This window comes from Ruditapes philippinarum, unplaced genomic scaffold (genome assembly GCF_026571515.1).
Source record: "Ruditapes philippinarum isolate M1 unplaced genomic scaffold, ASM2657151v2 ctg14424_1_1_1_1, whole genome shotgun sequence".
Lineage (NCBI taxonomy): Eukaryota > Metazoa > Mollusca > Bivalvia > Venerida > Veneridae > Ruditapes > Ruditapes philippinarum.
The window spans coordinates 10161-23355 of NW_026851672.1; the positions used below are offsets into that span (position 1 = coordinate 10161).

Here is a 13195-nt window from a genome sequence, read left to right on the forward strand (position 1 = left end):
CACACACACAGAGTCTCTGGATAGTTCTGCAAGTATTACAATTTACAAGTATATATAATACTTGCAGAAATATCCAGAGACTCTGTGTGTGCGCGTGTGTGTGTGTGTGTGTGTTTGCGTGCGCGTTGGTGCATGCGTGCGTGTGCGTGTGTCACGAGGAGGGAGGATGTACAGCAAAGTCATGAAGTTATCGGGAGAAATATCTATATAAATAACACTTCGAGGTATGTGTTGTTTTGTTGCACACTGTTGAAGTCTTAAGATAAAAAACTATGATTCGAAATAACTTGTCAAAATTGCCGGCTGTTTAAGTTTTATCTATTTTTTCTTGCAGTCCATCACATTACCTTTTCTAATACAAGTAGAATTAGTCAAATATAGAAATGACATGCATACTTTGGCAAAAATGCCCCCAGGTTAAACCTAAAGTGTGAAATATATCTTCAATATCTATGCGCATAAAACGTATTTGAAACGTTCATGTTTTGCGAAAAAAGAATAATTCTCTCATATATATAGAATGAAAAGTAGAAAAAAAAACTTTGACTCAAAATTTTCCAAGAAATTAAATATGCTCTTACTAAAATTTCATAGCGAACTAAAAAGGGACGTAACCTGATACCCGCTTGGTTTGCGTTACTCTTGTCATATATAAACCAATTCAAGATGTATCTGAGAAATTAGCCTTCTTATCAATTTACGATAAGAATAAGGCATATTTTTTAAGTCTGCCCTGTAAAAGGGGCGGACAACTCTTTGTCCCTTTCTCGTATGAGAAAGGGAATCCTGTGATGCGTGTATGTGGTCGCACGGTCACTTCCCTTACATCTCCTCGATGCATGTATGTGGTCGCATGGTCCAAAATTTATAATAAAATGACAATGTTATCTAAGGTGTTTTGGTATAGACTCATCTGGTACAAAACTTAATGTTATTAAAAAAATTTTGAAATCGTAATAAAGTATTAAAGCCTAATTAGGATCTTTTTAAGGACTTTTAATAGCCTAGTAGGGACTTTTTCACTTGGTCGAAAATTTCTAAAGAAAAAAGACAACGTTTCCAAAAGGCTATTTGTACGGAACGTCTTGTGCAAAATGTTAATGTTCTAAAAACATAATTACAATTTGTTCATACAAGGTACAACCAATTTTCAATTTTTTGGGAAAATGAACCTTTTAGTAATTTGTACTTTCTAATTAGATTTTTATACTAAGAACAAATAAGTTAGTCATTTTTCCGAATAAGTTTTTAAACTTCTATTGCGGACATGTACAGTCTTAATAAGGCTCCTTATTACAAGTGGAAAAGTCATTTTCTCCTTAAAAGAAGTAACAAAGTGGTAATGATGTTTTTAAAACTTCTTACAGTGTTTTAGGATCTTAATGATTTTTCAACAGACGGTTTCGTGCCAAAACACCTTTAAAAGCATTGTCGTTTTATTATTAATTTATTTATTTATTTTTAGAGATTTGCGACATGCATCGATGACATGTAAGGAAAGTAACAGTGCGGCCACACGCATCAACAGGATTCCCCTCCTTTTACGAGAAAGGGACAAATTGTTGTCCGTCAATGTATGCCAATACCTTATTGTTACTGATAACGAGGCTTATTTTAACAGATATGTCTCGCATTGGTTTATATATAACAATAGTAACGCAAACCAATTTAGGTATCATTAATCTGTTATAAAATTAAAAACAAAAATTTCTTCGAAAAATTTGAGTCTAGTTTTTATCTACTTTTCATTTATGCATTTTACGGAATTGTTTTAATTTTGCAACACATAAACGTTTTAATTAAATATTATATATTTCACAGATTAACCTGGGGACATTTTTGTCAAAATACGCATTTAATTTCTATATTCGACTTCTGTAATAAAAAAGATAATGTGGTGGGTTGCAAGAAAAAATAGATTAAGCTTGAGCAGCCGACACTTTTGACATTGGTAAGACTGTACATATTTGCAAGTCTTATCATACATCTATCAATCTGGGAATTAAGGACAGACATTTCTAAAGTGAGACAGCCATAAGTACAGAGCCGGTTCCGTCTGCACAGATGTGTAGCCTGGCAAACATGTACCTCTATATTGGTAAAATTATTTCGGTTCCAGCGGTATCAAGGTGCAGTGTTGTTGTTAACAATAGTCATATGTACACAATTACTATTCATCTAAGCTCATTCACAGCTAAAATAAATTCTATTATACAGTTTTCAATCTGCCTTTATGTCTTTGTAACTGTAGCATTTTTGTTAAAACGTTCATTTGTTATATTTGCTCAGGTTGGAAAAGCTATCAATGCGATAGGTGCATCGAAGAAACATTTTTAATGACACACAGTAAACGTTATTTCAAATGACACAGGAGTCCATCAATTTAATACCATAGCACATTGCATGAAAATATAACGAATGACCATACGTCTATGAACTCAACAGTGAGTGACATAACAGATTATTTACATACATAGGAAAATTTGATCGAAGTGAATCTTGTGTTGTCCTCTAAATGCGTGTCAACAAAAAAGCTTTTTCGATGCACCTTTCACATTAACATTTTTTCTGCTATGAGAAAAGAAAAGATAGTTTAAAGCCTCAATGGTGGATAAAGCTATAATACGAACAAGAAAATCATTGATGCAAAGCATCAAAGGGCGACGCCAAAAGAATTTGATCCAGATTTGCACCTAAATACTTAACAAAAGATGTGTACTTTATAGCAGTACCATTACATGTGACCTGGAGGCTAGGGCCAGTTTAAGTTGAAACTTAACCCATTGCTTCATGAGCATTTTGTGAAAAATGGCTGTTTTCATTGAAAAGTCTCCCGTTACAAGTTCAAATTGCTATAATACTATAAAAACTGCTTCAACACTAATCAAACTTGGCACAAATGTTGACTGGACCATTGCCCTTGCAACAACATGCTCAGGCTTAAATTTTCTGTTACCATGGCAACGAGGGGACATCTCAAAATTGCCAAAAATCACTATTTTGCGTTGATTTTTTCCATCAAAATTGATTTCAAAGTGCTGCAACTTCTCAATGGATTGAGATAGAGTCAAATGCTTTTCAGCGTTGGTTACACGTTACCTTATGATCAATCTGGGGTCATTTACAGCCTCTCACAAGTCCAAAATTTTCTTGGCGATGAGGGGGACTCCGCCCCCCTTCAAACCCCCCAAACAGAAGGGGGCACATCCCCCTTCTGGCAACCCCCTGATGTATCTTTTGGTTGGGGGCCGCGCCGAAAAAGAGGTCACTTTTTTTAACAACATTTCTCAAACAAAATCAAGTGTTTGGGGCCTAAATAAGGCATTTTTTCATCATTTGAGACAACAAAAAGGGGGGGGGGTGAAAAAGGCGTTAAAAGGCGTGTATATGAAGTAATGGGTTAACAGAAAATGATGAAAATACTTGAAATTACCCTAAATCGCGTTTTTTCATGTTTAAACATGGCCTGTCATATAAATTTGAAGAAAAATTGATGTTTTGTAGATTTTTTTATTTTTTTCATTAACCCATTACTTCATGAACTTTTTGTGAAAAATGGCTGTTTTCATTGAAAAGTCTCCCGTTACAAGTTCAAATTGCTATAATACTATTAAAACTGCTTTAACACTAATCAAACTTGGCACAAATGTTGACTGGACCATTGCCCTTGCAACAACTTGCTCAGGCTTAAATTTTCTGTTACCATGGCAACGAGGGAACATCTCAAAATTGCCAAAAATCACTATTTTGCGTTGATTTTTTCCATCAAAATTGATTTCAAAGTGCTGCAACTTCTCAATGGATTGAGATAGAGTCAAATGCTTTTCAGCGTTGGTTACACGTTACCTTATGATCAATCTGGGGTCATTTACAGCCTCTCACAAGTCCAAAATTTTCTTGGCGATGAGGGGGACTCCGCCCCCCTTCAAACCCCCCAAACAGAAGGGGGCACATCCCCCTTCTGGCAACCCCCTGATGTATCTTTTGGTTGGGGGGCCGCGCCGAAAAAGAGGTCACTTTTTTTAACAACATTTCTCAAACAAAAACAAGTGTTTGGGGCCTAAATAAGGCATTTTTTCATCATTTGAGACAACAAAAAGGGGGGGGGGTGAAAAAGGCGTTAAAAGGCGTGTATATGAAGTAATGGGTTAAACCAAAAAAGAATAGACTCCGTCTTGCCAAGATGCAAAGACAATTTATAGTCAATTAAGCAATCTTATAAGACTCATGCTATAAGAAAGAATTTCTTCAGATTTATTTTATGAGACACAAGGATTCCTTTATTATAATGCACAGGCACGAGTATCAGACCTTGGAAGAAAAAATATGGCCAGATTGATAAAAAAACCTGTGGCCATCTTAAAAGTGTCAACAACCAAAATAAAATGTAAATAATGACCCCCTTTAAAAATATACTTCAAGTTGATAGTATATTTTTAAAGGGGATCATTATTTACATTTTTTTTTGTTTTTGTTTTTATAAACACAGTTTTTTTTATCAATCTGGTCATCTGGTCATATTTTTTCTTCCCAGGTCCGATACTCGTGCCTGTGCATTATAATAAAAGCTTACTGCTTAGGGTTGAAGACATGTCATTGACATATATTAGACATAAAAGAGGACCTAAAATGAACATCAGGGGGACAGCATAGGTACTCAGAGCAGTAGTAGAATGAGTACCAGCCACATCAACCAGCTACTATCAGAGATAAGACTTAAACCATGTAAGAATGTCATTATATATGGCAGATGCTTGAAGTTTCATGAAGAAGGAGAAAAACAACTTCTTCATGTGCAGTATAGTGTGTTCAACTGTATCAAATGCCCTTTGTAGATCTAAAAGTATCATACAATACTGTCTTTGTCCATTTCAAATAATGCAATCTGTTAAATGAATCAAACATGTGTCAATTGAAAAACCACTTCCAAACCCTGACTGAAACTGCCTGACCATGACTCGAACCCATGACTTTCAGAAGACCAACTGAGCTATCCGGCCTGCTACACATTTTCTCTTTAATAATGAAACAGTTCTAAACCACAACATATTTCCCCACTATATCGATTTGTGTTCGTGAATTTCTTATGTTACAGAGCATAGGAAATTGAACTCATGCTTATATGCAGTCACAGGATGAGAAAAACTTTGAGCTTGACCAGAACTCAAACCTGTGACCAACATAAGAACTTTTATGAAGGCTGATTTGTATTTTGCATCAAGGGCACCGGGCAAAAACATGAAAATGCAACAAACAAACCACTTTGTGGTAGATTGTATTTTCATGTTTTCATCTGGCGCCCAGTTACTTTTTGTACTATGTTGGTTTTCATGTGGCACAAATCACCCACTATAAATTTAGTGCACACATTTATTCAAGGGCAAGTAACAATCTACTCTATGTACAGCTTGTTGTCGGGTTGACTCAGGAGACCTGGAGGTTGAGACCGGTGTCCCTTCATTACAAATAGATAAGACAGAAGCTGTCCTTTTCAAACTATGCACATGTTAGAAAAAAAAATAGAATAACTATTCAGAATATGATTTTTTTGAGACTTTATTAATTATATTGCTTGATCCAAGTTTAAGGACATTTTCAATCAATACATGTTTTATCATTTATAACTTTAAATGAAAGTCTCATCCCTTTAATAATAATGACATAACTGTATCTCTTTAAATGCAGAAAAATTATAAGTCTCAACATATCAATATACTACTGTCTAAGATATACATGTATGCACATAACATTAATAATTCCCAGTTTATATTAAATAAATATGAAATCCTAACATTAACATGCTTTTGATGACCTTACAACTGGTGAATTATATACAACAAAAATAGTATTATAAGTAATACCTAAGATAGACAGAAAAGAACAAATAATTTAGTAAACATAAGTTACTTGCCCTTACAATAAAGAAAACCTGAAACCCAGAAGAACACCCTAAACAGCAAAATTATGAAATGCTGCAGGTTCAGTTTCATCAAGCCATGCAAATTAATGGTAAAGTATTCATAAAAAAAAAGATGGCCATGTGTCAGCAGTAATTGCAGAAAATCGGATAGCTTTCAACATCCGGATACTGGTACACTTTGTTAAAACAACCATTCTGCGCAACAAATAAATGTAATAAGGATAAAATCAATAGGATAATCGTTTACAACAGTTCCATTACCTATCCTTATACTCAATTGCAGGTGAACTTTCTTCTTGTTGGAAAATTTTGAAAATGTATAAATGAATGAATGAACTGATACGGCCTCAATCTAGACCACAACGATATTCGAAATCCGGGTTTTAGTATTGTCATTAAAACTAAGGGACAAGCTGTTAAACTTAACCTGCAATTTCGTGAAAATAATATCACAATGCACATGCTTTTTACATAAAGTTATTAAATACAAATATAACAACACATTTGTTTACTTGATTTTTACGAATCAAAATAAAACTAATTAACACAACATAGAATTAACTGCTAATAATAACAGCTCCTTCCATAGGCAAAAATAAAAAGCATTCCATAATAGACGACGCCGCTCACCGGCGTCGCCAATAAAAATAATGTTCCAGGTTTCTTAGAGGGTGTTGATCTAATATGTCTAGTGTCATTATTTGATGAAAAAGGATCATTTCTCTATCATTTGAATAGTAACTGAGGTAAATGTTTTACAGGATTTCCGTGCGATCATTTATTTCCATTATGAATCAGTGAGTCTCAGAAAGCAAAATCACTTTTTACACTATAACATTATGACCAGGCTGTCACACTACTAACTTCATACCAAACCGGTAAATTGACTATCTCATGTACTTTATTTAGAATAAATTAGTAAATGCTTGGGTTGCACATGCGTTAAATCATCAATTTTAGTGCACGTAGAGAACTGCTCGTCCACGCATGCCAGGAATGATTTGACATTTAATCCTAACCGGAAGTTTTTTTGTCAGGACTGTGCTCTGCTTTGTATTTGGAACAGTTCGTTCAATGTTTAATAAAATTCAATATCAGGGCATTAAGTTGAGCTATCAACAATATAAAAGAGCCTTGTCAAACTGCATGGATGGGCAGGCTGGCCTGGCTCTATACTGGTGGGCGGTGGCTTATCAATTTCTGTTCCGGGTTAAGTGTTAGAGGGCAGGGCATTCACAGCGGTTGGTATGTTTATAAGGAGCAAATAATTCGCTCTCTAGGATAAAAGGAATTGAATCTTAACAATATTTGATACACTCAATGAGGACTTTATTACAAGTAGTTCTAGACAAAAATCATGAAGTATATATCATGATATTTTTACCGCAGTGAAAATATCAAATATATTCTTCACAAGATTAGGTTTAGAAAAATAAATTTTCTATTGGAAAGTGTTATTATCACGGTAATAAATGGACACTATACTAAACTTTGCAGAAATACTTTTCAAAATGTACCTTGTTCACGTGTCTATTATTTTCATTGTCTATAAATGAGGATAGGGTGTTATCTACATTATAACTTAAACTTAAATACAGAAAATACAAAAGAAACAGATATATTTTGAAATTTATTTTATTAAAACTCAACAAAATATGTTACAAGGTTACTTGTTACATATATCTATAAAATCACATTTGGTTTATTTGCAATAAATTACTTTAAATACTAATATTTATGACAAAAATGCAGTTTAAAAAAAATGATATCCAATTGTTTAGATATGTTCCCGCGAAAAAACGAAAGTCTAGCAACGCAATTTTATCCATCACAAGTTTACTGGTCAGTCATTCAACATTGCTTTTATTTTGGTTATCAAAACAATTTTCATGGTAGAGAAGCAGACGATAAATTGTATTTCTAAACTGTTTATTTCTTGAAATGGATAAACAGGGAACCGCACGCTTCACAACATGGCTCCAAACAACAGCTCATGCAGGTCTTGGTAACCTTGGTGAACACAGCACAATTGATCTCGCAAACTCTCAGTATCGGAGTGATGTACCAAATATGGTAGAAAGCAATGGAGGCGAATTCGCAACCCCACTCGGCGGCAATACAGATTCCGTAGAAGAGGGTCAAAAGTTTGTAGCAAACACCGAGCCAAAGATTGAAACAGGTGTAAGACAGCTTCCAGACGCAGTCGATACTACGGGCTCCCTCGGGTTCAGCCAAGACATCTTCGAACTGGACCTGAATAAGTAAAAAGGTAATATTGAAAAAAAAGGTTTAAATGTTTGATATTTATGAAAAAATAACTGAATGTTTGAAAGCAATTTTTAATAAAATTGTGTCATAAATGACGTGTATATCATCATAGAAATATTCCATTCTTTTACAGTTTTGGTTAAACTACATCATAAATAAACAAAAGGCGACACGCCAATGCACATGACATAGATCAATTTTATCAAAATTTGAAATATAGATCGACATAAATGCAGCCAAACATAAAACACAGTGGTATTTTGACTGACTTAAACAAATTACTAAATCACTTTAACTTATTTTTTGCAAAATTGATTCAAAGTCTATTTTTAAATGTAAAATGCAATCATCTTTTTAGCAAACACAGAAAAAATATATGTTATGTTTTCAAACTCTGCACACTATATGTAAACACAGAATCACTACATAGTGTCATTTAATAGCTAGCATTTTTAACAAAAAGACTAAGTTAACTTGACCAGTAATAGATAATGGCTCACCAAATATAGTGTGTGCGTTCATTGATTCAAATTAGAAAAAATCTGTAAAAATTTCCTAAATTTCAATAAATGTGTGCAATAAAAGTTTTTTACCCCAAAAATGAGCATATTTATTGGGCAAATGTCTTCAAGTGTATAGATTAAGTGTTTTATCTTAGCCTTCGCAACTTATTATCCACAGAAATTAGTTACAATTTGTTGAAATACATGTATGTAGAAAGTTATCCAAAGTAGATTTTTATTTTAAAAAAATGTAATTTCTGACATATTTTGCATAATACATTTAAAATTTCACCTGAATAGTGAATATTTATTCATTTTCAAAACTTTTTTTCTTCTTCTTAAGTTTTTTTTTAAGATACATTTTAATGTATTGCTGCTTTAACCAAATATCAAATATTTTCAATCTGTAAAATGCATGTACTTAATAACCGATCTTTGATTATGCTTTCATTCGGAACCTTTGTATTTTTTTACATTTTCAGCTATTACAAAATAATCTAAAACATTACAAATTATCTTAAATATATCAAAATATCTAACCTTAATATGGTCATTAAGACCGTTGGGATCCCTGTTGACAAGATCTACTTCCATGATTAATTAGTTATTGCTGAAGGAAACAATCCAGATAGAAGTGCAAGAACCGAAGCCTGGAAGTGGTTTGTATCTAGCATGGCCTTGGACGGCTTTTTATTGCCAATGTTTTTCAGATAGGTATCCACGGACACCGAATAGGTAGAAACTTGTCATAAATTGTAATTCGTTTTCAATCAATGGACAATCTAAGTGGACAATGATTTAACAATACATTAAAGAGCATGGCGTAACCGACATGTCTGATTTAAAATCGCCAAAGATTAATGGATATTTTTCACACTCGGTTCATGTCACATCGCGTTATGAATTCTGTAAATAACCGAATATTTTTTACAGAAATAAATAATTAATAAAAAAATATTTATAAATCTAAGTTTAATTTTATTGAAAAAAAGTTAAAAAAAGGGGAAAATATAATTAGGAAAATATAGGAGTAAACATGACCACTTTAAGAACAAAACTCGACAAAATCATCCCAGGGGAGAAAGCATAGTTTTTTTTTAAAACTGTTGGTCATGACTTTTATTTTGGAATCTGTTTTCATAACTACTTTTTATGGGTTGATTTATCAATTCAATCCATTATTTTATTTGCAATATTCAGCATGCAAAGTATGCCACAAAGGTTGAATACTGCATGTACAAATTAGTGAATACTACAGGTTTTGTGGTCTACTTCAGACTGCCCAGGCATATTATACTGTTTTGGCTAAGTTATCTTTACACTGTCATTTTAATATTCCAAAATTTGATAATAGAAAGTTCTAAACTATAACTTAAAAGAAATTTAACAAGTTAAAATTGCATGCATCCAGATGAGATAAAAAAAAAAAATCATGCAAATCAACTTAGAGATAAATGTAGTAAAAGTTTAAGAAAAGTAAAAATATTTACAATTCAAGTTATGATTAAACATGTTATATGTGATTAATGACTGATTTTGCAATATTTATCACTATGTTTCCATTGATTACCTAACGCATTAAGGGCTATTTTTGCATATTTCGACATATTTTTTGATAACTAACATGGTACGAGAATGCCGTTTACAATATGTAAAGTACAGTTTCTATTAAGTGGACAATATTCTACAATATAATACATTTTTCAATTTTTTATCATGAAAATTAGCGAAAAATCTGCAGGGCGTGCTGCTTTAAAGGGTAAAGTGTTTGTGACATGAAAAAAAAACCATTTAATAATATATTCAATGGAATTATTTTTTTTCATTTTATATGTAACGATAATAGAAAAAGAATTTTAACTTATTTTTATTCGTAAAGGGAATGATCCCCTGTGGAAATGTTCATTCCTTTTACTGCTTTGGTTACACTACGTAAATGTACAAAATTCAGTACACAGTAAAAATGTAAGTACAAAAATACATTGTCACTAATACTTACGTTCAAATGAAAAATTAAATACACGTGTTTCATTTACATTATATAATAAGAACAGTCCATTAAATGATACAAAAACAATGTATTTTTGCTTAATACTGGTGGTTCCAGGAACAGATTCACGGTGTTTCAATAAACTTATACCGTAGCTTTCCAGAAAATAATCGAACTAAAAAAAATTGTATAAACTAAATGTACGCATATTGTTAAATATTTTGACAATAGAAATATCAGAGAAAGTAAGATAATGGCGGAAACAACGGACATTTTTTTACGAATATTCGGGGTTTCGCTTTAATATAAAATTTCCTAAATTTTTTCAGAATTAATGTTGAACTCAATACACTGTTATGGGACATATATAAAACGTTGCGTAGAAGAATGCGCATGCAGGCACCAATCAAAAAATCAATCTGAACATTTATTCATTTATTTTCTATATATGCGATATATAAAATTATAACTTTGCCTTGATGATTTCATGGATGGCCATTTCTTATCTTTTCAAATAATTTCATCGTTAAACAAAATAACATTTTGTATTTATTTTGAAATTTACGTATTACGCTATACACTTTTATGGGTGGGTTGGAGGCGATTATACTATGTTTTATATCATGACATAATAAATAAAAGTAAAATAGCATTTTAAAAATTGTTTACATGTTTTGTCAATACAATAATCTTCAATCAGAAAGTGGTGTTATAACGGTATCCCCAATGTCTATTATTGTCCATTGTTGTTTGTTACACTGTTGTTACATTACCGAATATTGCTATAAGTGTTTCAAAAAAGAATTAGACTTATCGGCGATTATTGCACAACATTATTCTATTTTTAATTAAAGTAGTTCCCCCAATCTTTGCAACAACAATCAGGTTAGAACAAGTCCGTACTTCGTGTATTCTATATCATTCAATGCGTAACATTCATCGAATCAATTTTGTACTTATATTGTATAAAATTGATCTTTAGAAACATGACAATATAGCAATACAATGCAAATACATGTATTATACATGTATGATAATAATAAAAGTATAATGCCTACGAATTAAGTATCTTAAAAAGTATTATTATGTAAGACCATCTATATATTCATATTATTAGATCTACTCTCAACGCGAAATTAAACTGATATGTTAAATTATAAAAATATTTCAAAGGACCTCTACATGTATCATTACGAAACGCAACCCTTGACACTTTACACCATTTATTTGATTCTTTTTTTCACAAAGTTTGTCTTCTAGTATAAACTTTGAAAATCTATATTTAAAGAATGATTTGTTGTATTTCACCGACTGAGTTTATTGTTAACAAGATGTTATACACAGATATAAGTCTGTAAATAGAATTTTGTTCTTTCCGGATAATTAACAATAAGTTAATAATAAAAAGGTATTAAAAAACCCTTTAAGCAATGTTCCATTTCCCGAAATGGTAACTCGGTCATTCAAATATACGTTCATACAGTTAAAGGCACTATATGCCTTAAAACAATACATGTTGTACATTTAATTATTCTTTCGAAAGGGCAAACATGAATTTTGTTACATTAAGAAAATGGTTTAAGAAATTGTTAGATGATTGCTACCTGAAAAAGTAGCGCTTAATTAATGTAAACATGTTTGTCATAAAGGTAGCAAAATGTAATGAAAAATTAGTATTTTGACTTCCGTACAAGATTCTAAATCACTATATCTGTACTAATAAAAGATGGTTCAGGTAATTTGCCAATGGGTAACTTTTTGTATAGTATTTCTAGAGCATAATGGGCCTTTAAAGTCCAAAATTATTAGAAATGAATTTTAAGAAATAATAAATAATTCTTGAATATCTTACAGAATCAATTTAAGTGGTTTCTATAGTTTAAATGAATCAATATTATACACGAAAAAAACTAAGGCTAATTTTGTCTTAAACGTAGCAAAAGGTAAGACAAATGGTATTTTGACTTCCCACTAAGATTATGCAGTAATATGATCAATCGGCCAATGAATACCTTCTGGAAACGGTAACAGAAAACCTTAAAAAAAACTTGTCAAGAATAAAAAGGACAGCATTACTTTTGGCTTCACGAACAGTTAAATCTTGAAATAGGAAGTATGACTATATATTTGTTAAGGACTAATTCATCATTTGTGGTTGAACTAATTGACAAAATTGCGCTTAAATAGTTTAGAAAAATGACTAAATATCACGCATCTTACGTTTCTCTAAAATCACCGTTTAAAAAATGTTATAAAAATAATGTTTTCCCTTCCTAAATATGTAAATATTAATTTTTTTCTGAGGATTAAAAAGCTTTACTTTAGCTTTTAAAATGATTGTATATTGCCGAGAGAATTATGAATATTTATTGTAACTTTGCTTTTTCTCCGTTTTTATATACCCCCAACCAAATCACAACACAAAACCCATATAGATTCAAACAAAATAATAAAAGAAAATAGAAAGGGCAAATTACATAAAAAAGAAAAATTATCTTATGAAATAATTTAAAA

At 31.8% G+C, this 13195-nt stretch overlaps 1 protein-coding gene across 1 annotated transcript; it reads right to left on the reverse strand.

Annotated features, from left to right (window-relative positions):
• Positions 1-7537: 7537 nt before the first annotated feature.
• LOC132736505 (caveolin-1-like) lies at positions 7538-9367 on the reverse strand. Its single transcript, XM_060723645.1, has 2 exons — positions 9232-9367; positions 7538-8173 (listed from the first exon to the last, which is right to left on the reverse strand). Exons 1-2 carry the CDS (start codon positions 9283-9285, stop codon positions 7850-7852), a joined length of 378 nt encoding a protein of 125 aa, XP_060579628.1. The 5' UTR covers positions 9286-9367; the 3' UTR covers positions 7538-7849.
• Between the last annotated feature and the right edge of the window lie 3828 nt (positions 9368-13195).

What these genes read in the sequence shown, in the direction of transcription:
- LOC132736505 (XM_060723645.1), bottom strand. Translation starts at nt 9,285, where the DNA reads ATGGAAGTAGATCTTGTCAACAGGGATCCCAACGGTCTTAATGACCAT. An exon ending in GTCTTAATGACCATATTAAG is followed by an intron (nt 8,174 to 9,231) that starts GTTAGATATTTT and finishes TTACTTATTCAG; the next exon opens with GTCCAGTTCGAAGATGTCTT.